General features: G+C 41.4%; 1 protein-coding gene across 10 annotated transcripts in view; it reads right to left on the bottom strand.

Moving 5' to 3' along the window:
• KMT2C (lysine methyltransferase 2C) overlaps nucleotides 1-26,869 on the bottom strand; it is a 216,326-nt gene that overhangs the window by 145,022 nt on the left and 44,435 nt on the right. For all 10 annotated transcript variants that reach the window (XM_054060776.1, XM_054060778.1, XM_054060777.1 and 7 more), the window contains one exon: nucleotides 12,166-12,254. In XM_054060776.1, coding sequence (XP_053916751.1) covers nucleotides 12,166-12,254 — 89 coding nt within the window. The remainder of the gene's footprint in view (nucleotides 1-12,165; nucleotides 12,255-26,869) is intronic.

Genomic DNA, 26,869 nt, shown 5'->3' with positions numbered 1-26,869 from the left:
ATTGCTCATGTGGAACGGAGTTGTGAGGGAATTAAGAATTAAAAAAGCTAATTGTACAACTTCCAAACACCCCCAGGTTCTTTTTTACGTCACTATTCTTTACTAAAACATTAGAAAAATACCAGGAAACATCATTAAATATTACTATTTGAAGACAATTACATCAATAGTCCTTCCCATTTGACCACTTAGGACAGAAAGACTTTCTTTTCTTATTAAACTTGAAAGATATCCTCAACAGTACAAGGAGTAAAGTTCCTAGACATGGGAACCAAAAGGACTGAGAATTCTTCTCCCAAGTAATAAGTGATAGGACAGGCAAAATGGCCTTAAGTTTCATCAGGAGGTTTAGGTTGAACATTAGAAAAATTTTCTGTAGCAGAAAACTGGTGAAGCACTGGAACCGGCTGCCCAGGGAAGTGGTGAAGCCTCCATCCCTGGAGATGCTGAACAAACACGTAGCCATGGCACTTTGGGACATGGTTTAGTAGCCATGGTGGTGTTGGGCTGATGGTTGGACTTTATGATCTTAGAGGTCTTTCCAACCTTAATGATTCTATGACTTCCATACATTTTCTGACTCGGGTAATATTCACAGAATAACAGCATGGTTGACGCTGGAGGGCATCCTAGAGGTTGCCTTGTCCAGTCCCCAGCCCAAGCAGAGCCCCTCCAAGCCAGCTGTCCAGACAGCTTGACAGCATCGCCAACAATGGTGAGTAGGAGCAGAAAAAATAAAAAGCTTAACAAGGAGGGGACAGATACACAAGGAATTCACTGGGATTGGTAAGACTTCCCTACAGGAAAGCTAGGGAAGGGCTCTTTACCAGAGAGTGCCTCTTTACCAGAGGTTTTAAGCTGAAAGAGGGGAGATTTAGATTAAGTATTAGGAAGAAATTTTTTCCTGTGAGGGTGGTGAGGCACTGGCACAGGCTACCCAGAGAAATCATGGATGCCTCCTCCCTGGAGATGTTCAAGGCCCAGTTGGATGAGGCTTTGAACAACCTGATCCAATGGAACACATCCCTGCCCAAGGGATTGGAACTGGATGATCTTTGAGGTTCCTTCCAACCCAAACCATTCTATGAGTCTATGATTCTATGATTCACAGCACATGTACTAAATTTCCTTTTTAATCAGAATCACAGAATCACAGAATCACACACAAGGTTGGAAAGGACCCATTGGATCATCGAGTCCAACCGTTCCTAACACTCCCTAAACCATGTCCCTAAGTACTTCATCCACCCGTTCCTTAAACACCTCCAGGGAAGGCGACTCGACCACCTCCCTGGGCAGCCTGTTCCAGTACCCAATGACTCTTACTGTGAAGAATTTTTTTCTGATATCCAACCTGAACCTCCCCTGACGGAGCTTCAGGCCATTCCCTCTTGTCCTGTCCCCTGTCACTTGGGAGAAGAGGCCAGCTCCCTCCTCTCCACAACCTCCTTTCAGGTAGTTGTAGAGAGTAATAAGGTCTCCCCTCAGCCTCCTCTTCTCAAGGCTAAACAACCCCAGCTCTCTCAGCCGCTCCTCATAAGACTTGTTCTCCAGCCCCCTCACCAGCTTTGTTGCTCTTCTCTGGACATGCTCCAGAGCCTCAACATCCTTCTTGTGGTGAGGGGCCCAGAACTGAACACAGTATTCGAGGTGCGGTCTCACCAGTGCCGAGTACAGAGGGAGAATAACCTCCCTGGACCTGCTGGTGACCCCATTTCTGATACAAGCCAAGATGCCATTGGCCTTCTTGGCCACCTGGGCACACTGCTGGCTCATGTTCAGTCGGCTGTCAACCAGCACCCCCAGGTCCTTCTCTTCCGTGCAGCTCTCCAGCCATTCTTCCCCCAGTCTGTAGCGCTGCATAGGGTTGTTGTGCCCCAAGTGCAGGACCCGGCATTTGAAACATTAATTAACACTTTCATCTAATTTGCCAAATAAGATGTATATATTGGGCTCTAGGTTTTAAAGACAAGTTAGTTTGAAGCTATTTAAGAAGTCATTTGAAATTTTTCAATTTTTTTTATTTGGGGGGACAATCTCAACAAAGATTCCATATTTGAGGCATTCAAAAATTTCTCAATTATTATTTATATCGCTTTTTCTAGAGCAGTACATGGTGAGTACTCAAAGACAATAACCAGCAGTACACACCATTCTCAGTCAATTACATGCATGACACACTTTCCTAATAGTAACCGGTCCTTCCCTTACATAGAGATTTATTCAGAAGAATAATTGTGCTGACCATTTCCTCTTCTCCTGCTCTATCTTTAGATAGATGAAGAGAACTTTGTAACACACAAACATGTAGACTCACAGGTAGAAGCCCTGGTCTTCTCAAGCCCACCTTGAGAAGTGGTTCCCTGCAGACCACCACACGTATGCTGACGGGAAGGAGGAGGCTGGCCAAGGCTGTAGTTTTATTACATGATGGCAGATTTCTTTGGGGATGCGATGAAGCAATATCAGCTAAAGGCCTAAACTGCTCTTTTGTTACAAACAGACTTTTTCAGTTTTCTAGTAATCACAAGATACTGTCCCACAGGCACTTTGGGAAAACTACAGCGAGATGAAGAGTTACGTGTGTGGGCTCTGCTACGGCAATTGGGCAAAGGAAAAGACACAGACTCCAAGTCAAAAACTCACCATAAAGTAAGAGTTCTGCACAAAAAATCATCTCTTTTAAAATCTTATGAGATAATATTTAGTATATAGTGACACTGAAAAAGAGTCAAAACAGCTGTCATAAACGTGTAATAAATATCCTACTGCTGTTTAGGTGCAACGAGCTGACTGTTAACCTGTTTACTGGTTGAGATTCTATTGTCAGACCTACTGCTAATTTCGCAGATAACAGAGCAAATATCATGAGAGTCCAAAACTTTCAGTAAGAACAGGAAGTATCGCAGGCTGCAAAATATCAGCATCATCAAATACAGCAGGGATGTTTCGGGGGGTCTCAGCTGTTGCTTGCTAAGATGTTCAGCAACAGGGAATTACAAGCTTTTAGCCAGCAAACGCTATGGTTATTTTTGCCGAAGGAAGGGCGCAATGGACTAATGGGACAAGGTGTTTTACGCAGCCTTGAAGAGGTCTACAGTAGAACAAGCAAAACCAAAACACCAAGGGAAAGCAAGTCAGTGTAGCAACAATACGAAAAGAAATCTTAAGGGAAGGTGAATTATCAATTTTAAATGCTGAACTAGTACTGTAATTATCAAGTTTCACTCACTGTCCCTAAATTAGGAACAAAACAGGTTTCCATTTGCCAAAGTTCATAATTTTGTTACTGTTCAGGACAGTTTCTTAGGAATGTCGACTCTCTTACTATTGTCTGAGGCACTCAGAGGGCACACATGGTGACCACATAAGTGTAGAAACCATTCACATTAACTGTGCATGTACTAGCTTTAGCAGCTGAACATGGGGGAAGAGAGAGACACACTGCAGCCAACCTGTCCCACGTAGATCACCTGCAGCCCATCTGGATAGCAGCAAGCCAGGCCAATGTATGCCAAAAGACACTCAGAGGGCGATAGATACTAATAGCTACTGCCGCTACTTGGGCTGCACTAAGTTTCAAGACGTCTGTTCTCGCTCGCCTGCTAAGAACACAACCATGGCACAGAAAGAGAAAAAAAAAATACTGATGTTTGAGCATGATGGTAATAACCACATGCAGGAACCATTTCTCCATGGACATAGGCAGATGTTCATCATCTTGAGTCAACATAGTAAAGCTTTATTCACAGCAATAAACAACGAAATACGCAACTGCATCCCAAGTGTTTTGTTGGGTTCCTTGCAAGTGCTGCATGTTTTGCATTTTCTTCTAAAACCATTGTGTATCTATTTTTTCTAACTGAAAGACACTGCAGTGATTTACTTACAATGACAGTTGTTATATGGAGATGAGAAGAAAGCCTACAGTCACTCCTTTTTTTTGTACATTTTAGTGTGCATTTTAATACTTTTCATTCAAATAAAACTCCTAATCATTAAACACATTTTACGCAGAATAGAACTTCGCACAAATTTTGGACCAGTTATAAAACAAAAATAAAAACAAGGTTTCCATTGTAGGACCATTTCAACTATAACTTCAGTAATTCTAAATACAAGACACTATATTGTGAATAAGCAGCTCCCAGTGATCTGACAGCAAGGAACTTCCTAAGCTGGGGGTAGAATTACAGCACTCACCTGGATGAGGCTTTGAGAAACCCGATGCAGTGGAAGGTGTCCCTGCCCATGGCAGGGCATCAGAACTAGAAGATCTCTAAGGTCCCTTCTAACTCAAACCACATTGTGATTCTATGATTCTAATTACTTTTCCATCAATCTGTTTAGGTCTTTTTTAAACCCACGTAAATTCTTTAAGCCCAAGGCACGCACTAGCAATGAATTCTCTAATTTCAGTAGACACTGAGTGCGAGTGCAGCTACCTTTGTGCTCTGAACATAACCTGATATCCCCTAATTTTTGTTTTGCAAAACAAAATGAACCATCATTCCTTGTTCATTTTCTCCATACCACTCAACATTTTGCAGGACCCTATTAAATACCTTCCTAGTCACACCATTTCAGGCTGAAGCCTTTTACCTTGCCCGATCCCTGCACAGAACTATTATTTCCTTCTTGTCGTAGTCATTTGCCTTTCCCGTACTTTCCCAACTGCATTTGGAGAATGGGAAACAGAACTCCACATGGCATTCAACATGCAGCCATGCCATAGGTTTATAAAGAAACAGTAAAAGCACCCACATTAATGCTTTTCTCCCTTTATCCCTTCACCAGTAATGCTTGCCATTTTATTTCCCTCTCTGACTTAAAAAGCTACTGCAATTCTCAGAAGAACTACAGCAGCACTTGCTCAGGTAGTAACAGCTATTTCAGAGCTGATTTGTGTTTATACAAAATTAGGGTGGTGATTTTGCCCTGCATGATCTTTTACACAGACTACCACTGAATTTAAGAGTAATTTCATTTTCTATGGTCAATCTCCAATGCCTTGCAGGTAGGTTACATTTTTCGTTACCCTAAGTAAGTTTACTTTACCCGCTACTTTCTTCCCTTTTATACCTGACCTAGAAAAGGGTTACCAGGGCAGATGCTTACAGGACTCCAAAGCTAACCTGGTTTATACAATGATTTTAATTAGCTGAGACCAGGGTCTCAATTTTTCTAATACTTCTTCTACCAAACTGGAGAGTCGATTGCAACACGACATTGCAAACAATTAAGACAGGTCCATAGAATTAAAACATGCACAGACCAGCACCGTTTCCACTGAGGACAGGATTGTACGGCAGCCGGGGTATATACTATGATTTCAACATACTTAACTGGTAACATCAATGCAAACTCCCTCATGGCGTCACTAATGACACAGCAGGGTTAAACTTCAGGATGACGGGAAGGTGGAATATTCCCGGGCCCTGAAAACTTCTTCCAAAACCTGTCGGTAATGTTTAACTAAGCAGAATTTCATACTCAAACTGCAAAAGCAGTATTTTAATAAATAAGCAAAAAATAGGCTGCATTTCAGAAATAACCTCCACAATGAAAAACTGTGAGGTTAGAAATTATTTGGAAACAACAGAGTACACCTATCACAATGCATTCTACCTCCTCTCAAAACATCCAAGACAGAGATATCGGTCAGAAGGAAAACAATCAGATTTTTCCAAATGATCCATTTTAAGCATGCATGATGATAAATGTTATGATCAAGTAAGCCTGGAATGATTCAATGGGGAATACCAAATAGCACCTTGCTGTGCCTAGTTTCCTTATTACAAACAAGTTACCAGAAAAATAATAAGATGCTTCAGTTCTGCCATTTTTTTCCAGTGTCCAGACAGGTAGGAGTCAGCTGCAGAAGGAACGGCTCCTTTTATAATAAGTACAGAGAATATTCATTACCTTAGAACATATTTAAGTGCATATTTAAGCATTTGCCACAAATATTTACAGACAAATTTAATTTACAGGCAATGTCCTCAGTGCTGTCCATTCTTGCTTTCATTAACTTTAGAACTGATAAGCAACACAATGATGTGGCTTAAGTATCCATCTGAAAAGCAGAAAGTGAATGATAAGCTCAACATGAGCTGGCAAAGAGCACCTGCAGCCCAGAAGGCCAACGATATCTTGGGCTGCATTAAAAGAAGCACGACCAGCTGGGTGAGGGAGTCGATTCTCCCACTCTACATTGCTCTCGTGAGACCTCACCTGGAGTCCTGCATTCAGTTCTGGAGTCCTCAGCACAGGAAGGACATGGATCTGTTAGGACAAGTCCAGAGGAGGTCACAAGGATGATCAGAGGGCTGGAGCACCTCTCATACAAGGACAGACTGAGAGAGTTGGGGTTGTTCAGCTTGGAGAAGGCTCCAGGGAGACCTTACAGCAGCCTGACAGTACTTAAAGGGGTCTATAAGAAAGCTGGGGAGGGGCTCTTTATCAGGGAGTGCAGGCATAGCATGATGGGGGACAGTTTTAAGCTGAAAGGGAGGAGATTTAGATTAGATATTAGGAAGAAATGTTTTACTGTGAGGGTGTTGTGACACTGGCACAGGATGCCCAGAGAAGTCGTGGATGCCCCATCCCTGGAGGTGTTCAAGGCCAGGTTGGATGAGGCTTTGAGCAACCTGATCCAGTAGAAGGTGTCCCTGCTATGTCAGGCAGTTTGGAACTGCGTGATCTTTATGGTCCCTTCCAACCCAAACCATTCCACAACTCTATGATTTTCAAAGGTCTTTGATGTAAATAAGTGGATGAGAAATGTTCACCCAACCTCAGGTGTGTTTTATTTGTCTCTGTAGGAGCCTCTGCTTGGTACATTCATACAGGTACAAAAGGGGACTATATCATCTCTAATAAGTAGGAAACTGCAATATTTTTTTTTCTCTAGAAAAGAGCTTTTCAGGCTGCTGCAAAGCTGACGAGATTCTGAAATAGTCCACAATTCTCTGACAGCTTCTATATGAAAAATTTTCCACCACTGGCAAGTGTTTGTTTCTGGCTCTTTTGTGCTTTCCTCCAAGACAAGAGGCTGATTAGAAAGACCCTTGAGAGAGTTAACATGAAGTCCAACAAGAAATCAGCTGGCCAGGCAACATCACTGGGTCTGAAAATAACATTACTGACAGCTATAAGGCAGGCAAGGAGCTATCAGTTGATAAACTCATATAGATTCAATTCTCTTCTGTATTAGCAACTCTGAAGCCTCCAGACACCACAGGGAGGTAAAGGTCTGTTATTAAGTATTAATTTATTTTAAGAGTTGGTAGACATGGTACAGATAATAAGCAGAGTATCTGACAGATTTACTGTGAGTTTCCCAAGAGACTCAGCAGTTAAAATAAATTTATTTTATTGCACTTCTCCCAGATCAGAGTCTGAATCTCGACATTTTTGTGTGAGACAAAGATAGGAAGGATTAAAGATTCTAGGATGAGTTGGATATTTTACAAGTGTTCTCAAAAAAAAACAGAATAATCAAAGAATTAACACATAGAATTCAGTTTCAGTCAATTTAAGTGCAGAAACAAGAAAATAAAAAAACTGCTGAAACTAAGATGGGGAAAAAGAAGTACAAGCCAAGCTTCTTTGGGCCATCAAACCTCAATAAGCTTACCAGGACATACATGCTAAACTTTCTTCCTTTAGATTAGCAATTTTATACTTGCTATATGTAGGCACACACAGGCACAGGCTTTCCAGACTTGTGTGGTTTTGACCATTACAGAGACACACTCATTAGTAGAAAACTACTCTTATTGTGGAGAGGAGCAACACAAGGGGACCTGTAGGAGAATACGCGATTCTACAACAAACAGTATTTTACTGATAGCTAGAAAGGTGGAAGGTATCAATGGCTGGGAGGTCTTGACAGGACCAGAGGCCATGGGCTCAAACTGAAACACAGAGCTTCCCTCTAAACATCAAGGAACACTTTGTTGTTGTGAGGAACCCCGAGCGCTAGCACAGGTTGCCCATACAGGTTGTACACTTCCCTTCCTTGACAATATCCAAAAGCCATCCGGACAAGGTTATGGGCAACTGGCTCTAGATGGCCCTGCTCAAGCAGGACATTGGACCATTTTCACTGCAGGTAACTGCAGTGAACTACAAATGAGGAAACGGGCAACTGGAAAGACTAATTAGAAGCTCAGAAGCAAAACAGTCACTGAGGGAGGACCCAAGAAATCAGCAAGAGAGACAACGCTGGTGGGTAAAGGAAAGGAGTCTGTCCTGAGGTTTATGGAAAGCTGGAAGTATACTAATTCAGTAGAAGCAGTTGCCAGCACCATCTTTTAGGAAAAAGCTGAGTTAGCTCCAAATACATCTTTTTCCAGATTCCAGAATCTCCTTTTTCCAACTCTAAATTCCCCTCTCTCTCCATCTTTGAGAATTCCACGTTCAATTATACCAAAGCGAACACAGCACTTGGCAGAAAACAGACAGGCCTCAGAAATTGCTGTAGTTGGCAGGGATAATAACCCATACTGAAATGATCTGAGCGGTGGTGCACAGCTTACCCTGCTTTGCTTCCAAGTCTGCCTCTTTCTACATAGAAGACTACAGAATTTTGTTCAGGGCGGCAACTTGTTTCCTGAACTGCCATTAAAACAGCCATGCCTTAGCATTACTAAAAAGACACTGCAGAAAGAATTTTGGCCCCCTTTTTTTTGCTTTTCTTTTGAACAAACATTTCTATCAACATTATCACAGAATCATAGAACTGTTTGGGTTGGAAGGGATCTTAAAAATCATCCAGTTCCAACCCCCCAGACATGGACAGAGACACCTTCCCCAAGATGAGGTTGCTCAAAGCCTCATTCAACTTGGCCTTGAACACCTCCAGGGATGGGACATCCATGACTTCTCTGAGCAACCAGTGCCAGTGTCTCATCAACCTCACAGGAAAACATTTCTTCCTAATATCTAATCTAAATCTCCCCGCTGTTAGCTTAAAACCATTCTTCCTCATCCTATCCCTGCACTCCCTGATTAAGGACCCTCCCCAGCTTTCCTGTAGCCTCCTTTGAAGTACTAGAAGGCTGGTACAAGATGTCACTGATGCCTTCTCTTCTGTTGGCTGAACAACCCCAACTCTCTCAGTCTGTTTTCATAGGGGAGGTGCTCCAGTCCCTTGATCATCTTTGTGGCCTCCTCTGGACTCGATCTAACAGATCCATGTCCTTCCTGTGCTGAGGACTCCACAACCGAACACAGTACTCCAAGAAAGGACTCACGAGAACAGAGAAGAGGGGGAGAATCACCTCCCTCAACCTGCTGGTCACTCTTCTTTCTGATGCAGCCCAGGATATGAATGGAAATAATGTTTAGTAGCTACACACACCTACCCTTGTTTTTTCCTTCTCCACAAAAGATTCAGCAGCTAGGAAACACATTCTATTCTCAGGATTTTATGGAGCACCTCCTTTTTCTCTCCCTTTGATGAAAGTTCTCACTCCTACTGCATTTCTCCCTTCCCTGAAAGTAGTGCTTACAACCCCAAATATAACATTCATACAACACTGATTTCTCTCATTTTATTAAAATAGTGCTTCACAAAAGGACACCAGTAGTGCTAGACTCCATAAATAAAACAGAAAACAACCAACTGAACCCAAATAAACAAGAAACAGAAACCTCACACAGTAAAAGAACTCCTGATTTCACCCAACATATGAACCAAACAATGGAAAAGAAGCTAGACGTATAGAGACTTGAAATAAGTTCAAAGTAGCATGTCAAGAGTTTTTGTCTCTTCAGACCACATCACTCTGTGTTTTGTAATACTACTATTCTACGTTTTGGTTTGCCACCTACTAGAGAAAATTGTCAGCAAGCCTACTATCGCAAAAAAAAAAACAAAATAAAAGCCTTTTTTAGTCAAAGTAAAAATTCGTAAGCTAGAACACAAATACTATTCAATTTGATTAATGTAGTTTTACATGGAGCAACAAACTGGGATTACCCCTTCTCTCCCACACTTTATTATTACCACAGATAAGCGCTTAGAATGAGTTTCAGAAGCAGCAGCCTTTTCAATTAATGTGATTAAAACTATCAAGTCACATGGTGTTCAGCCTTTAAAATAACATAACTGCAATTCAGTCTCTGTCAAATTGCTCAAGATGACAATAGCCTTCCAAGTCTGCTCTGGTTCCCCTTGTAAAAATGGGATTTCAGACCTATGTATTTTCCCCAGGCTTCAAAACCACCTCAGGCTCAGCACTGAAATGATGGTGCATCACTCCCTGCAGCAACTCCAGTGGAGTCTTTGTCCATCAGGATTTCCAGCACACTGCTCCACTGCTGCCTTTACCTTCAGAAACGAGCATGAGCTGCCTGTGAAAGTCAGGATGATTTTGATGAAAGATAATGGAGAGTCTTATCTATATGCACTCTTGGACTCTCAAAAATAATTATCTTTGTCCCCCTTTTCTCCTAAGTAAAAACTGCTGTCAGATCTCTGTGGATGAGCTTTGTTAATAATGACATGTAAAACCAAAAAAACACAGCTATCACTAAATTCCCTGCACAGTGGTGAACCAGCAGTTATTAACCTTGAATTTCTTTTCAGTTTGGCATTTTTTTTTACAACTTATTTTAAACGTACAAATCTTCCCTCTTCCACCCTGACTTTCTGTCCCCTTTGCTGATTTTCATAGGACTGTTTCTGGCATGTGATAGAAGAGTAATAAATGGAATACAGGACATAGAAGTAGCCTTCTGTTCCCCTGCTCTATTTTTCTACAGAGAAATACCTGCTACAACTTTTTCACTTTCAACAACTGGTAATTACCTGTAGAAGCTAGAAAAGACCATAATGTTCACTATCACCAGCAACTGACTGGGGCAGGAAAACAACTGATAGAATAAAACAATTAAACATCCTTGCATTAAGCTTTAATCTAGACTCCCTCCACAAACCATCAACAACACTTAAACTCAACACAAGCTACGAAGAAACATTCATGGTGCACCCCAAGGTCGTGAATCTTGAGTAGAAAGCCTTCCCAATGCTGCTTTCCATCTATCAAGTAAGAAGCAAGAGACCAGCACAGACAATCAAAGCTTGTCCTGCATTCACTTCATAAATTCAGCCTCTTCTCTTATAGGTTTTACTACTGCACCCACATTTCTGTACAGACTATGGAAGATGTTCCTACAAAGATGGCTCTTCTGAGGTCCTCTACTTGTTCTCCATATGAATCAGCACTAGATACAGATTCCCATCTTCATCTTTCAGGACTTCACAACTCTACCTCTGTTATTTAGCAGCTGTGAAAGTAATTCAACAATTCCTGTATTTTCAAGCAATTGCTGCCCTGACCGCCAGCTTCTGCCATCAATGTCTCTGCGCTTCTCTCCACTTTGCTGATTACACATACTCCTAATTAAATTTATAAACTCTTATGTCTCAATGCATTTTTAAAGGCTTATTTCTGTCCAGCCAATAAACTTCCACCAATTGGCCATGGCTTCATCCTTCCTGGCAAGTTTCATCCTTCTATACAGATTCAGTCCCTGGTTAAAAAACGGCTACAGACATGTGCCTGGCAAAGAGATGACAGCTCTACACCACAGCCTTTATCTTGCGTGTTAGCTCATCTGCTTCTCTCTTTAGACTCTTAACCTGCCAGAAGAGACATCACAAACTGTTACAGCAGCCAGGACAACAAGATCCCTCTGTAACTGAAGCATTTGGGCACAACTATAACCAGTACTAACAAAAGCAAATACAGAAATCTATCTTGTTTCCTAAGCAGGAGTGGGAAGCACTAACATTTGGTTATCCCGGTATATAATCTGCTGTAGTTCACTGGAGGTCAATAAGTAATGCTGTGTTTTGGCAGGTATTCTGAAAATAGCAGCTACTGCTTCAAAGCTTTTATTTTTGTTACCTGCAAAACCAAAAAAAAAAAAGAGTGTCTACATAACTACATTACAGAGGCATTCCTGTGCCGTTATCAGAAAGCATAGGCTCAAACAGCATTGATAGGTCTAAATAATATAGGTGGGTGCAAATGCACAACATGTACTACAAAATTAAAGAAATACTTCTTGTCTAACAAAGCCCTGGATAATTAAATGTATTTCCAAGAAAGAAGCAACAACCAGACAGCATCAACACTATGTTCTCATTACCTGTTTCCACAGTGTTTTCTGTTTCTGCTGCCTCCAAACCATCCATACTGTCTTCATCCTCCACTGTAGTTTTTCCTCTACTCCGAGGCCTGCAAGTGTAAGAAGGAAAAACCCTTATAAAACTGAAAGCACTTATAAAATGTTTAAGTTTTATATTTATCCAGGACATAAGTTCATTTTGAGGGATAACTGTCAGCACTAAATCATGTACCATTTAAGCTAAGCCGTGCTTTGAATCCTGTAGAGATCAGAAGTTTCCTTCCCCGTTTCCCTGCTCTAGGTAATGCTCTCAACAACATACACTTGAATTACCCATCAATCCCTTAATTTTTTCTGATATTTCTTACAAGAAAAAATACAGTAACAAGCTTAGACTGATAAAAATAATACATTATATGAACAAGATTTTAAATACGAGCAGCCTGTTTGCTCCACCTAAGAGCTCACTACAGATATGGGAGAACACAATCCACAGTCTCACCAGTAGTTACAGAATCACAGAATCGTTTTGGTTGGAAAAGACCTTTAAGATCACTGAGTCCAATCCTTAATCTAACACGGCCAACTCCACAACTAAACCATGTTCCTAGGCACCACATCTACACATCTTTTAAATACCTCCAGGGATGGTGGCTCCACCACTTCCCTGGACAGCCTGTTCCAAAGCCTGACAACCCTTTCATGGAAGTGGTATTTTCTAATAACGGTCACAAGTGGTGTTCCCCAGGGCTTGGCGCCGGGTGCAGTCCTGTTCAATAACTTTATCAATGACTTGAATTGAGGGAACTGAGTTCACCCTTAGCAAGTTTGCAGACAACACTAAACTGGGAAGAAGTGTTAATCTGCTGGAGGGTAGGGAGGCTCTACAGAGGGATCTGAACAGGCTGCATCGATGGGCTGAGGCCAGTGGGATGAGGTTTAACAAGGCCAAGTGCAGAGTCCTACACTTCGGACACAACAACCCTGTGCAGTGCTACAGGCTTGGAGAAGAGTGGCTGGAAAGCTGCCTGACAGAGAAGGACCTGGGGGTGTTGGCTGACAGCAGACTGAACATGAGCCAGCAGTGTGCCCAGGTGGCCAAGAAAGCCAATAGCATCTTGGCTTGTATCAGAGACGGCGTGGCCAGCAGGACCACGGAAGTGGCTCTGGTCTTGTAGTCGGCACTGATGAGGCCTCACCTCAAATACTGTGTTCCATTTTGGGCCCCTCACTACAAGAAAGACATTGAGGTGCTGGAGTGTGTCCAGAGAAGAGCTACAAAGCTGGTGGAGGGGCTGGTGAACAAGTGTTATGAAGAGCAGCTGAGGGAACTGGGGTTGTTTAGCCTGGAGAAGAGGAGGCTGAGGGGAGACCTTATTGCTCTCTACAACTACCTGAAAGGAGGCTGTAGTGAGGTGGGTGTTCGTCTCCTCTCCCAAGTGATGGGTGACAGGACAAGAAGGAATGGCCTTAAGCTGTGTCAGGGGAAGTTTAGATTGGACATTAAGAAAAATTTCTTCACAGAAAGGGTTATTGGGCACTGGAACAGGCTGCCCAGGGAGGTGGTTGAGTCACCATCCCTGGAGGTATTTAAAAGGTGGGTAGGTAAATTGCCTAGGGATATGATTTAGTAATGGATGGGTAAGTTGGAATTGATGATCTCAAAAGTCTTTTCCAACCTAATGATTCTATGATTCTAATATCCAATCTAAACCTCCCCAGCATAATTTGAGGCTATTTCCTCTCATCCTATTGCTTGTTACTTGGGAGAAGAGACCAGCTCCCATCTCACTACAACCTCCTTTCAGGGAGCTGTAGAGAGCTATGAAGTCTCCCTTCAGTTACACACAACGTAAGACTGATCCATTCAGAGCATCCTTGGAAGAAATTTCTATCGAATAATGACAATGAAGCAATTGAATTTAAACAAGCATTATTTTCAGTGAATCAAATATTTTGACACCTAAAATAAAACATTATAGGGGAAGACTAGATGTCCTCACATTAAAAAAAGCCATCACGTGAAGACAGCACATCCAAACTATAACACCTAGCAGATTTGTTTCAATTTCAGTCAAGGTCTGATGGAAAGCTGACAGGTTAACACCACAGATTCCAGCCTTTTTCCCTGCCTAGCTCTTCAGCAGCTAATGTGGTGGGCTGTTGAGAAGCCCAAGCATCCAGACTCCCAGCTGTTCAGCAGCCCATCTGAAAGAGAGCCAAGAGCTTGGCACCTTGCCTCCCAAATTTTCAGGCTATTTGGCAACCTGCCTTGCATGCTGATGGAAAGCCTGGGAGACCCTGTGAGCTTCTGATTCCAAGTACACAAATTCTGAGCAGTTTGGGGCATCTCAGCAGTTCCAACATCCCAGAGCTCCAAGGCAACCATTCACCCAACCAACTTTAGTTGAATCAGGATGAAGGCAGGCCAGCACAGGGGCACATCGCTTGCCCCCCTGAACACAAAACCACTCCAGTTCCTCTTTCACAGAGGACTCTGAAAGGTTTGAGGTTAGTTCTATGCTGGGGGGAAAAGGGTTTGAGGTTTTTTGGGTTTTTTTTAAGTGATGAAATCAATGCAAAACCAGCATTTCCTTTTTTGTACAGCCTCTTAAATACTCTTAATACTTAAATCTATCCAAACTGTTGCACAGGACTACATCTGCTAAATCGGCTACAAGAATCATGGAATGGTTTGGGTTGGAAGGGACCATAAAATGTACCCAGTTCCAACCTCCCTGCCACGGACAGGGACACTTTCCGTTGCACCAGGTTACTCAAAACCTCATCCAGCCTGGCCTTGAACACCTCCAGGGATGCAGTATCCACAACTTCTCTGGAGAACCTGTGCCAGTGCCTCACCACTCTCACTGTAAACAATCTCTTCTTAATATCTAATCCAAGTCTCCCCTCTTTCAGCTTAAAACCACTCCCCCTTGTTCTATCTCTGAACTCCCCAATAAAGAGATCCTCCCCAGTTTTCCTGTAGGCCTCTTTAAGTACCAGAAGGCTGCTATAAGGTCTCCCTAGACCCTTCTCTTCTAGAGAAATAAACTCTACCATGCAACACCTTTGGCTCTTATGGATCAAAGGGGATAACATGCATAGAACTGGAACCATTTTTTTGGATCTACATGTACTGCTTCCTGGTAGAAATTAGTGACTGTCTCAGACTCTCTAACAAGAAGACCCCTTTAAATTGTGTCAGGACAAGTTTTGTCTCTGTGAAGAAAATAATAATTCAGATGAGTCTCAAACCAAAGTGTGAAGAAAAGCATTCAATTTACAAAGTAGCCGAGGGAAGAAGCAGACAGTCCTGAAAAACGTGGGAACAGTGGCAGCCCTAGGGATACCAGGTTATCCTTCCCCTTGCCTTGCCTATCCATAAGCAGTGACAGCACATACATAACACACAAATCAGCTACAGCCTTCTTAGAGGAGAAAGAAGACAGCACAGAATCATAGAATGGCTTGGGTTGGAAGGCACCTTAAAGATCATCCAGTTCCAACCCCTTCAGTTATCCGCCAGTCTATAAGCTTCCAGCACAGCTTCTTAAAACCCAAGTTTTGCACATATTTAAACCAGAATAAACTGCATAGCAACCAGAAGAAATAGTCTTATACTCTCCCTTTAGCCACTGTGTCAGCCCATCCACGACTCAGCCATCAGCGAGCTGGCCAGAAGGTGGGCACATGATTTGGAAGCGGGAAGGACACGAATGTTTCTCTCAGCAGCATTTCAGATCATCACATGGATTTATTCCCACTTATAATGAAGAGTAGGAAGTAGAGCAAAAAGATAACCATACTCATTGGATAGAACAGGCTCTTCCAGCAAGATTGAGACACAGTAAGAAAGAGGTAACACCCCTCTAACACTTAGGCAGCTGGTAAGAAAATGAGAGCATTAAGTATTACATTCCTTGCAATTCTTCACAAGATCCCAGCACACATAAGCCAGCACTGACATTGCAGGTAACAGAAATCACTTCCCTTGGTGCAGGAATGCTCAGAAGCTTTACAGAACACAACCAGCTAAGAAGGGGGATTATTTCCAAATCCTATCCCAATTATTCCTCTACCAACTATGTGTCTGCAATGCAAAGTTAAAACTTCCTACTAAACCAGGATTACTTGGAAAACCATCACAGACGTAAATGATAATGAGGCTTTCTTCCTGAGCACCCTATTTCAGTATTCACCAATGCAGCGCTGTGAGTAGAGGTCACTGGAGAGCAGAAGATGATGGTTGTTTATGTTTATTTAATAATTTACTAATGGCTTTAAATTTTCTATTAAAACTACATTTAAAGTATTAAACTCCGAAGTACCTCACAAAGACTTTTCAAGCATTTTGTTTAAACAAGAGCACTATTCACTCCTTGAACTCCCTACCGTATTTTAGCAACCTATTTAAGACTAAGAAAAATCAGAGCTTTCAATTAATCAAATATAATTCCTTCTTTTAGTGAAAGATATAACCACGTTAGCTGTTTCCTTGCCATTCCCCTCCCTCAAAGATTCTACAAAAAGCCTTCATAACACAGTGCAGGTTTTAAGTAAAATTGAACAAGTGGTAAAAAACCCAGCAGTTTAATCTTTAACTTATTTCTACTGGTTACATTCATTTCACCATCATCAGGAGAGATTTTACAGCCTACAAATTTATGTTTAGCTTAGAGAAAACAATAATTCAAGTCACAAAACAGTGAAATATGCATTGTACTGGCAACCGTAATTTAATGTTTCCACAGAAAACGCCATTTGAAAAGGCCATATAGCATACCTAATCATTGCAATCACCATTTGTAATAAGGATGGATTGTTTAATGTTATTTTCACTAAGTTTACAGACTTTATTTAAATAGTTTCATACATAAAGCTTTTGGCTGATTTGCATAACACTGGATTTTTCCACTGACAGGTTCTGTAAATTTTTTGTTTTCTGATCTCCTTATTTCAGGCCCCCTTAAATAAAGTGGGAAAAGCAATCTGTGCTCCTGGGACCCGACTTTTTCTTCTGACATTCATTCTTCTAGAGGACGAAGTGAAAAGGCTGCTGGGGCAAGACTGGTGGCAGGGCCAGCTTTTCCTGCCTTAAAACAATTGCAGAGAAACAGGCCACGACCATTCCTCTTTGCTCACACAGCCAGGCAGCACCAAACTGTAACTGCTGTACTGACTTATCATATGGTTTGGGTTGGAAGGGATCTTAAAGATCATCCATTTCCAAACCATCTGCCATGGGCAGGGACATCTCCCACTGGATCAGGCTGCTCAAAGCTCCATCCAGTCTGGCCCATCCCCCATGGGGCAGCCACAACTTCTCTGAGCAATGTCTGTCAGTGTCTCACCACTCTCATTGTAAAAAAATCTCTTCCTAATATCTAATCTAAATCTCCCCTCTTTCAGCTTAAAACCGTTCCCCCTTGTCCTATCCCTGCACTCCCTGATAAAGAACCCCACCCCAGCTTTCCTGTAGGCCTCTTTAAGTACTGGAAGCTGCTATAAGGTCTGCCCAGAGCCTTCTCTTCCCCAGGCTGAACAAACCCAAATCTCTCAGCCTGTCCTTGTATGGGAGGTGCTCCAGGCCCCTGATTATCTACATAGCCTACTGTGAACTTGTTCCAACAGATCCATGTCTTTCCTGTGCTGAGGACTCCAGAATTCAACAAAGCACTCCAGGTGGGGTCTCATGAGAGCAGAGTAGAGGGCAAGAATACCCTACCTCAACCTGCTGGTCATGCCTCTTCTGATGCAGCCCAGGATGCAAATGGCTTTCTGGGCTGCAGTTCTGCTCTAAATGTTGAAGCTCAATCCACAATTTTCTTACTAGGATGGTAATTACATCATGCTTTTACATTATCAATGCAGAAACCCCATCAACTCGCAACAGCAGAAGTGCCAAACATGGATGAACCACGTCTCCAACAGCTTACAAACCAAGAACACAATGTACAGGCAGAGCCTGATCAATACGGGCTCTGCAAGAAAACAATAATAAATATTACTCAGTACAACCGGCAGTGGGCTTGGTACGCTGTCTGAACCGCTGCCAAGGCTTCCGGGGCTGGCTTTCTTGCTTGCCTTTTTCCTACAACAGGGTTCAATTTAGAAGGAAAACCCAAACACACATCCTTTTATGTTTAAAAGAACAGATGCACTGAGAGAAATACAACTTCTGTAAGTGTTTAGAGCACATCCAGCATTTGATGAAACGAAGTCAACAAAAGACAAAACTACACATTTTTTAATAGGATTCCAGTTGATATAATTAGTCTACAATAATTTTACTCATATTTGAGTAAAATTGAGTCATTTCTCAAAATCCTTTGTGACCCACTCCTAAATTTGTTATCAATTAGCTGCCTTAGCTAATGCCTTTCATTAATCTCGGTCTTTAAATACACCACAGTAAACAAAAATCTCGTCATTATTCTCTCGGTAAGCAACTAATTACATTTACCCACAGGAAAAGGAGCCAGAAAAACCTTCCGCAGGCCTCGGCAGAGCATTAGGTGCTTCCACTGCCTCACTGAGGCTGTCTCAAAGCCTCACCCAGCGTTGAAGCCGCTTCTATTGAAGTGCCTGGAGAGCAGCACAGATGTACAATGCAGAGGGAAATGGAGAAGTGTCTTATTCACCTGCCAGTAATCAGATACTGCTTCTTTTGGTCTTTTTTTTTTTTCTTTGGTCTTTTTTTTTTTTTGCCCTTTTCTTTTTTTTTAAATGCATGACAAATTTTTATGTTTGGGATTTTTTTTGGGTTTTTGTTTTTTTTTTTTTATTGTTGTGCTTTTTTTCTTTTAAAGGTGACAGCAACAGCACTGTAACCTTACAACTACCACGCAGGTCAAAAGTACAGCCTGGATCTTACTCATTCTTTCCACAAGGTGATCTGTATGGAGGTCATGGGCCAACATCTCCTGGAACCACGCAGAATAACTGACACAGCTACTGTCCTTAGACACCTGTCCCTGCCAGGCTGCTGGCTTATGATTACCCAGAAGTTATTGCCAGCTTCTGCAAGTTCTCTGTAAGTTACTAACAACAAAACCAGGTGACAATTTGTTCAGACCATCCATCCAGACTACCTTACTAATCCCCTGCATTTTGTTTTGGGCTTATGAGAATGCATACGTATGAACCAATCTTGAATTCCCCTTTCTTTCTCAAACACCAAAAACCTTAAGATCATTCAGGAGAGAAACCATGTTCCTTCCTAAGCTTTGCAAACTAAGGAGCACAACAATGATACTAAGTATACAAAACAGGGCCAATAACCTTAAAAAGCGGTGTAACATCTGGGATACAGTAACATCCTAAACCAGCACAGATGTCTTGTTAAATGAACATCTGCCCAAGCCACCCTAGAAGATGGTACAGGAATGATTTATAAAAAGGTTCAATTAGCGCTGCCATCAGCACGGCTGGCAATGAATTAATGTTCACACGGCAGGTTTACAAGTGAAAGCTGCTACAGCCTTTCCAAGAACCTTTTTAACAGGCGTGCAAAGCACATGCTCCCACTGTTTCTGAACCGTAAGTCCTAGGTACAGCCGTAAAGGCTTAACCGTTGCTACATATAAGCTAGAATACCTAAGGCTCAGCAAGTAGCCTCATGGAAAGGGAACCACAGCAAGCAAGTAAGAATCAATTTAGGAAATATCTACAAGTAAATGTTTTTTTTCCCCCTCTGTGAACACTGCTTTTCAATGTATTCTTTATTACTCCTAAGAGTTGAGAAAATTCTACATCCAAGTATCGATAAAATGAACAATTCGGCTCTGGAAGTAACTTTCTTCGTGTACTTCTTATATTAGATGTGTGTATACTAAAGGCAGAAGGACTCTGACATACGGAGATGTGCAACAGGAACATCACAAGTGATGCAAGGTGAAAAAAGCAGACTTTTTAGTAACAGAGAGAAGTGAAAGACAGTAGGAAACTGTTCTTACTTAACATCAACAGAGCTTGACTTACTACAATCTCATTACAGAACTTGCTCAACCTCCAGTTTCATTATTAAACAATCTCAAAAATACACACGATATTGCAGATTGGTCTGCTCGTACATTCGAAGTGTGTACCTTAATAACTTTAAGTATGATAATCTTTTCATAAATTACTACATTAAAGAGAAGTGACCCTGCTGACATTCAAAATTCAAACACCACAACTTCCCATCTCACATCTCCTTTAGCCAGTAATGATCCAGAAGACACAAAACCTTCACTCAACATTATTCATTCACCCAGGTTCTAACACGTTCAGAGCTGAAACTGTCTCACATCTATATTTCAGAGAGTCAGCACTAAGAACACCAAACATCTGAAATTAAAAAAATATTATAGCTTTTGAGATCAGGGGTGTCTGAGCAAAAGCATGAAGAGAACCAAGCCTCTGTTCCACAATTCTTACCTCAACTTTTCCAGTGCTCCTCTGTGAAAGGGAGGTTTGTCAAAGGCTTCCTACACTACTCAAAGAAATGCAAATAGAAGCTTTTTAAAGATTATTTGTACTCAATGTTGTAGGCGCATCTTTGCCTTCATTCTAGAGAACAGGCACTGCTTACAAAAAGTGAGGCAATACAAGGGAAAGCACTGATGAACCCAGAGCTCTTGAACAAACAGAAATGGCTGTCCTGAGACAGATTTGGAATAAAATACCACGTCAGAATGAATTTGTATTGCACAGTTCTAGTGATTTAGAGGTCAAATGAATTGTACTTTAAGTAAATGTGAAGGCTAGGTTATCTGTATTTTCAATTTATCTGCCCTTCCATAGTCACCTATACTACATGAGCTCTCAGGCCAAAACTGGAGCAAAATTACTTTCCATGAGAGACTGCGAAAAGGCAAACAGGATGTCCTGCCAGCAGGCACTCAGCCGAAATGTCTACCTGAATGAAAGAAGGATAATTACTGCAACAGGAACGTCACCTCTCTGTTGGAAAAATTTAACCTCAGCTTTGCAGGTGGCCACCAGATTCAGAAGCCTGAAGCCACACTCAGTGACAAGGTTGCTCTGGCCAAAGCAACTGTCTTCAGCATTTGCTCTTCTCTGAAGTTACAGTTGTTCACTTTGAGTGTGGAACTGCTCTTTTCAACAATATAGCAGATGAAAATACCTGAGCTGAAAGAGAGCCTTACTAACAAGGCCAGGAAATCCTCTTCCCCAACTTGTGATCCATTTGGGAATATCCTCAGTAGGATGATGAGAGAGACAGAGGGATGCAGCAGTCAAGGACCAAACTAGGAAGATTCATTATAGGTAACAGTCACAGGTACATAAAACAATAAATTCGCATGAGCTCATAAAATACCCATAGAGTCACAGCTCTGCTACAGCCAGTTATGGACTAAGATGCTGAAGCTGGGGCCGCTGCACTGCAATGTGCTCCTGCCCACCTTTTTGTGGCACCACTACACAAAAAAATAGGAAATGTAAAATAGGAAATGTAAAAAAAAAACACCAGGAAGACAGGTTGCCTGACCTACACATATGGACTGTTCGGATTTGGAGATGTTTCGAATAATGCAGTGACAAATCATAAAAAAGGCTTTCCGATCTCTAAGCTTTCTTTCTACTTTTCACACTGGCTGTTGAGACATCTATAAATTCTGTAAGCTGAAATTGCTTTCAGTCAAATATCTGTCACATTAACTCTGAGTGTACAGGTTCTCATTTCTCAAGAATTGCCTTTCCACTGACAAGCAGGCTCACCGTCTGACTTGCAGTTTAGTTCCATAACACAAAACAACAGCACACACAAACCTTAACCATGACACATATCTCAGAAATAATCATATTACAAAAAATTTCTGATGCAATTACAACCTTCTGACACATCTAATATATGAAGTTTGTCCCAAACCACAGCTTTTACACATTTGTTACCAATGCACCTCACTATATTCACTATAAAATTACACAAAACAACGTACTAGGACTTCAGCACTCATACTACTTTTTAAAACCTTTTCTGGAACCAAATCAAACCTTTGGAAGCACCAGCAGCTACAGGCAGAGCCATCTGCAAGCTTCCAACCCTGTTAACTGTGTGTATCAACTTGTGCTAGGGACTCGCCATATTCTCATGATTCCTCCAGCCAACAGTTCATGTGGGGCTCCTTGATGAATTTGCTGAACAACATTTATCAAGTTCCCTGAATGATTTCACATGTTCTATTTTTACAGGCAAGGAACATGAAATGCCAACATTAACAGCTGAGAGACCACTGGCACTGTCAAAAACACACAACTTCCAACCTTTGCAAGAGTTTCAGGTGTGCATCTGCATCACCAGACACTGTACTTGTGCACACTTCTCCTTCCTTTCAGTAAACAAAACTGCATCAAAATACCCTACTGCCTCAAACACTGTCTTTTCAAGATGGGGAGCATAAGCATCAGCACACAATATTTGTTTCACCATGGCAACAGCCATGGGATGTTTCAACTCCTCAAGTCTTGTGACAGCCAGGATGCACACGATTTTCTACCCACAAAGGGACCAAGCTCCCGTTATTTTTAAGAATTAAGAATTATGCAGCTACTTGCTCCCTCCTTGTTGCAGAGTTTGCCTGGTACTTTCTTCTGAATAAAGGCAGCAATACAATGGTAAAGATTCCAACTCTTGTGCCTGGCAATTTCAAGATCCTGTGCATAAAATTCAGTGGATCTGAGTCATCGTGCATGAGAAACAGCTGTCAAATACTTGGAACTTGGTGGAAGTTTTGGTGTCTGTGAACAGATTTTTGTAATTTTAGCACCATTAATTAAGAGTCATTGTCAAAGATTTCCTTTAGAAACTCTGCAGTCTGACAAGAGTCTCAGCACACTAGGATTGTGAAGATTCTTTCAAAATGCATTTGTCTGTTTATGTTAAATATTCTCACTGGATCTATTAAGTGCAGGTGCAGACTGTGCTGTCTGCTGTAAACCCCAGCCACACACAGTGCAGGTATGCAAAAAACAATGATCTCGTGCAGAATCACAAAACCGTTTTGGTTTGAAAAGATGTTTAAGATCACCTAGTCCAATCGTAATCCCCACACTACCAAGTCCACCACTAAACCATGTCCCCAGGGACCACATCTACACGCCTTTTAAATACTTCCAGGGATGGTGACTCAGCCATTTCCCTGGGCAACCTGTTCCAGTGCTTGATAACCCTTTCTGTGAAGAAATTTTTCCTATCTCTTGTTACTTGGGAGAAGAGACAGACATCCGCCTTGCTACAACCTCCTTTCAGGTAGCTGTAGTACTCAACTTGTGAAAACAAGTAAAAAATTTTTGAGATTTTACTCAAAAATTTGTTTTTACATCCAGCAAGTACAGCCTGCATACAATGACCATAAAAAAAATCTCTAACCATTGCTTTTATTTCACTGTTAATTCAGTTGGCAGACTCAAAACCCAACGTAAATATACAAGTCTTACCTATTACATCAATTTATTTAAGAGGAACTAAATACCACTCACACGGCATCATTCTGAGAGGTTTCCAGATCTTACATCTACCAAAATGCATCAGTCCACTGAGAACATCTCAGGCTTTCTCAGCGAATAAAGCCCTGTATCTTTTGTTTCAAATCAGCTTCACTTAAGTCTTTAGACCTAATAGAAAACATATTTTCTGTGTAATCCACAGGAAGACTTGACTCCCTTCATTCTTTTGCTTCTAAAATATCTCTGACCCCACTAATATCACCTGCCTGTCCCTCAGACAGGTTACAGATTCCCTCAGAAAGGCATCCATCCTCCAATTTCACCTGAGCTTCTCTTTACAAGAGGCAATGGAAAACCTATGGCAACAGGACTGCTGCACCTCCCTATTGCTTCCTCAAAATGTACGTAAGCTTAAACCAGAAGGATCAGGACATGAAAGGAACAGCAGTACCCACAGCGATATAAGTAACCTGCTTTTATGCAAAATGCTGACCTAGAGCACCTTAGGTAGAATTTTCTTAATAATACCCAAACTAATTGATGGCACCTAAGAAAAGCAGCACTCGCACATTAACTACAGTTTGTTACTACCCATCTAAAAGGGATTTAGAAAGGAAAAACACACAACAGAAACAAATGTCACATCACCACCTATCTTTTCCATCTGTTAACACCTTTAGTGCTTCTTATAAAGAAAAGCATTTTTGTTTCAGATGTCAACAAGTGTTAGGAAATATTTTTCTGTCAATAAAACTGCTAAACATAGGGAAGCCAAAGGGGAAGAACACAAGAGCTGCTCACTAATTAGAAATCCATTAAAACTTATTCAGAAAGCTTGGAAAACCTCAGAAGAATAAAAATAGACTCAAAAAGAAAATGGGCAATGCAATCAGTGTAAATTTATAATGCACAGGAATTGTTTTTCTTTTAATAAAATTGTTTTCAAACTAGAAGTAAATCCTAAAAGCCAGATCATGGCAACTATTTTTATACCAGAGTAAATAAAACTACGTGAAATAGAAACAAGGACAGAAGTAGCATAGTAAGCAAAACTCAAATGCATGGGGCACAACTAATAGAAGCTTTCAAAGATGTTTAAAAGCTTCCCTATGAACATCCATATCAATCTCTAGGAGTATGGAGAGGGCAGAAATGCTGCACTCTGCTAAACAAAACTGTCCAACACTTTTTTACACCCCTGAAGAGGATTCTTCTCACCTGGAGACACAAATTTGCCTCCTGGCAATTACTGATAGTTTATAAATAGTCCCAAGTAATTATACTAGAGAACTTCCAATATTCTGTACAAAAGACTGTTAAATTATCACCTTTATTTGGAACAAAGATCGTTGTTGTACATCAGCATTCTCAAAATTTCACCTCTTCATATTCCATATTCACCATAACAAGCGTCCTCCTCTGCTTTTGCCCACGCCAGTCTTCTGCCCATTAAGATCAAATATATAAATTCACTGTGGTTTTTTTAGAATTGTTACACCCTCATTTCTTTAATTTAACTTCTTTCCATGTTCTTCTTTAAGGGCATGTTAATAAATAGATGGGTGCTCCAGCAGTGGATGCTAGAGGAATTCTACTACCTGATCACCTCCCTCACACCCCCAGCATCAGATGAGATCAGATGAGATCAGGCTGTGACAGAAGTGCTACCAGAAGAATGATCTACTGCTCAGCCTACGTCATACGATACAGGTCAGAGTTATAAACAAAATTGTATCTGTGTCATACGATAGGGGCACGTACCCAGCAAACCTTGTTACAGCAACTACTACAATGGAAGTCATCCAAGAGGACCAACTGATACCGCCAGGTCAAGTTCCTTTGAGGCCACCATCCAAGGACACACAAGCAATAAGCTTACTGCACTGCAGGTTGCTAAAGGTCCTCAAGTTTTGCAACTCCTCTCCCATTCCACAGATATCCTCACTTCAAACAGGCAAGCAAACGTGGTTTTTAAGGTAACAGGAAATTACTTCTGAAAACTTATGTTCAGTGGAGAAAAATGCCAATAAAATGTTCACAATTCAAACATGCTGACCTACAGACCCAGAAATAATGTGAACGCAGATTGAATTTATACCCAGCAAAACACAGCTAGTTCTCATCCAGATCTGTTATCCTAATCCACTGGTTGGAGGCCCACAAATGTTTGCACTGGAAGCAGCAAGGGAGAAGAGCAGTGACAGGAAAGAGAAGGAGAGGGAATAAAGCGAGTGAAGCTTCTTTTGGTAACAGGGTATGGAATGCTGTCTTAAAGGATCTGGAAGTTACAATCTGAACCACTTGCTGCTTCATTTTTTCAGAAGCCACCAGAAAAATAAGTAATAAAGATAACCAGAAATGATACTGAAGTTGATTTATAATGGGACTATTTGTGTATTTACCTAATCTTTTCTGAGCACAGGCCTTCTGGAATGACAGCTTCTTAGATATTTATACTTTTATTTCAGCTTGCTTTTTACAGATACACATATGCTTCTCATTAACATTTAAGCATGAAAGCTCAGTTCTACTCACCAGACCACACAGCCTCAAAAATTATCTTAATCAAACCTTCCAGAAGCACTCCTAGGTACCACAGAGCTGGCAGAGCAGGTCTGTACCAGCTATGCTTGCAACCACTTGTGAAGACAACACTGCCAAGGGAAGCACATGCGGCTGGGTGTAACTTACAGCGACCCTAAGGCTGCTCAGATTTACCCAAGTACTGTCGTCGTATCATAACAGGACACAGCAAGGCTACTTCACAGTCTGGCCACACATGAATTTCAGTAGTAAAACCATGAGGTTTTGTTACAGTATTACTTTTGTATAACTGATTTTTTCTCTCTATTTTTGCAAGCTGAAATTTCTACTTAAAATATCCGAAAGCATTCATGACGACAAAAGAGTTACCATCGAGTTATACTGTGTCCTCAGAATCCTAGAAATCGTTTGCATTCTGCAATCAATGTATTAAAGATTATGTTTGAAAAGAATCTTCGACCACAAAGATGATCAACACTTATTACACCATACATGAAAAAAGCTGCTACAAGTCCGGCTGCTCACAGAATCACTGGATACAACACTAGAATCATTATCCACGCAAGTCTAATACCCATGAATTTCACTCAATAACCATAGCTGATCGAAGCCCATCATTCAGAAGGACATTCACTTTGCCAAACCCTTTGTCCTTTGCTCTTCCTCATGAATTCATGCTCGTTTCCTATGTGAACTTCTCTGCTTTCAGTTTTCAACCACTGGCTCT

Source organism: Cuculus canorus, chromosome 2, assembly GCF_017976375.1.
Source record: "Cuculus canorus isolate bCucCan1 chromosome 2, bCucCan1.pri, whole genome shotgun sequence".
NCBI lineage: Eukaryota > Metazoa > Chordata > Aves > Cuculiformes > Cuculidae > Cuculus > Cuculus canorus.
The sequence above is the reverse complement of the archived record's forward strand: the minus strand, read 5'-3'. Positions and strand labels throughout refer to the sequence as shown.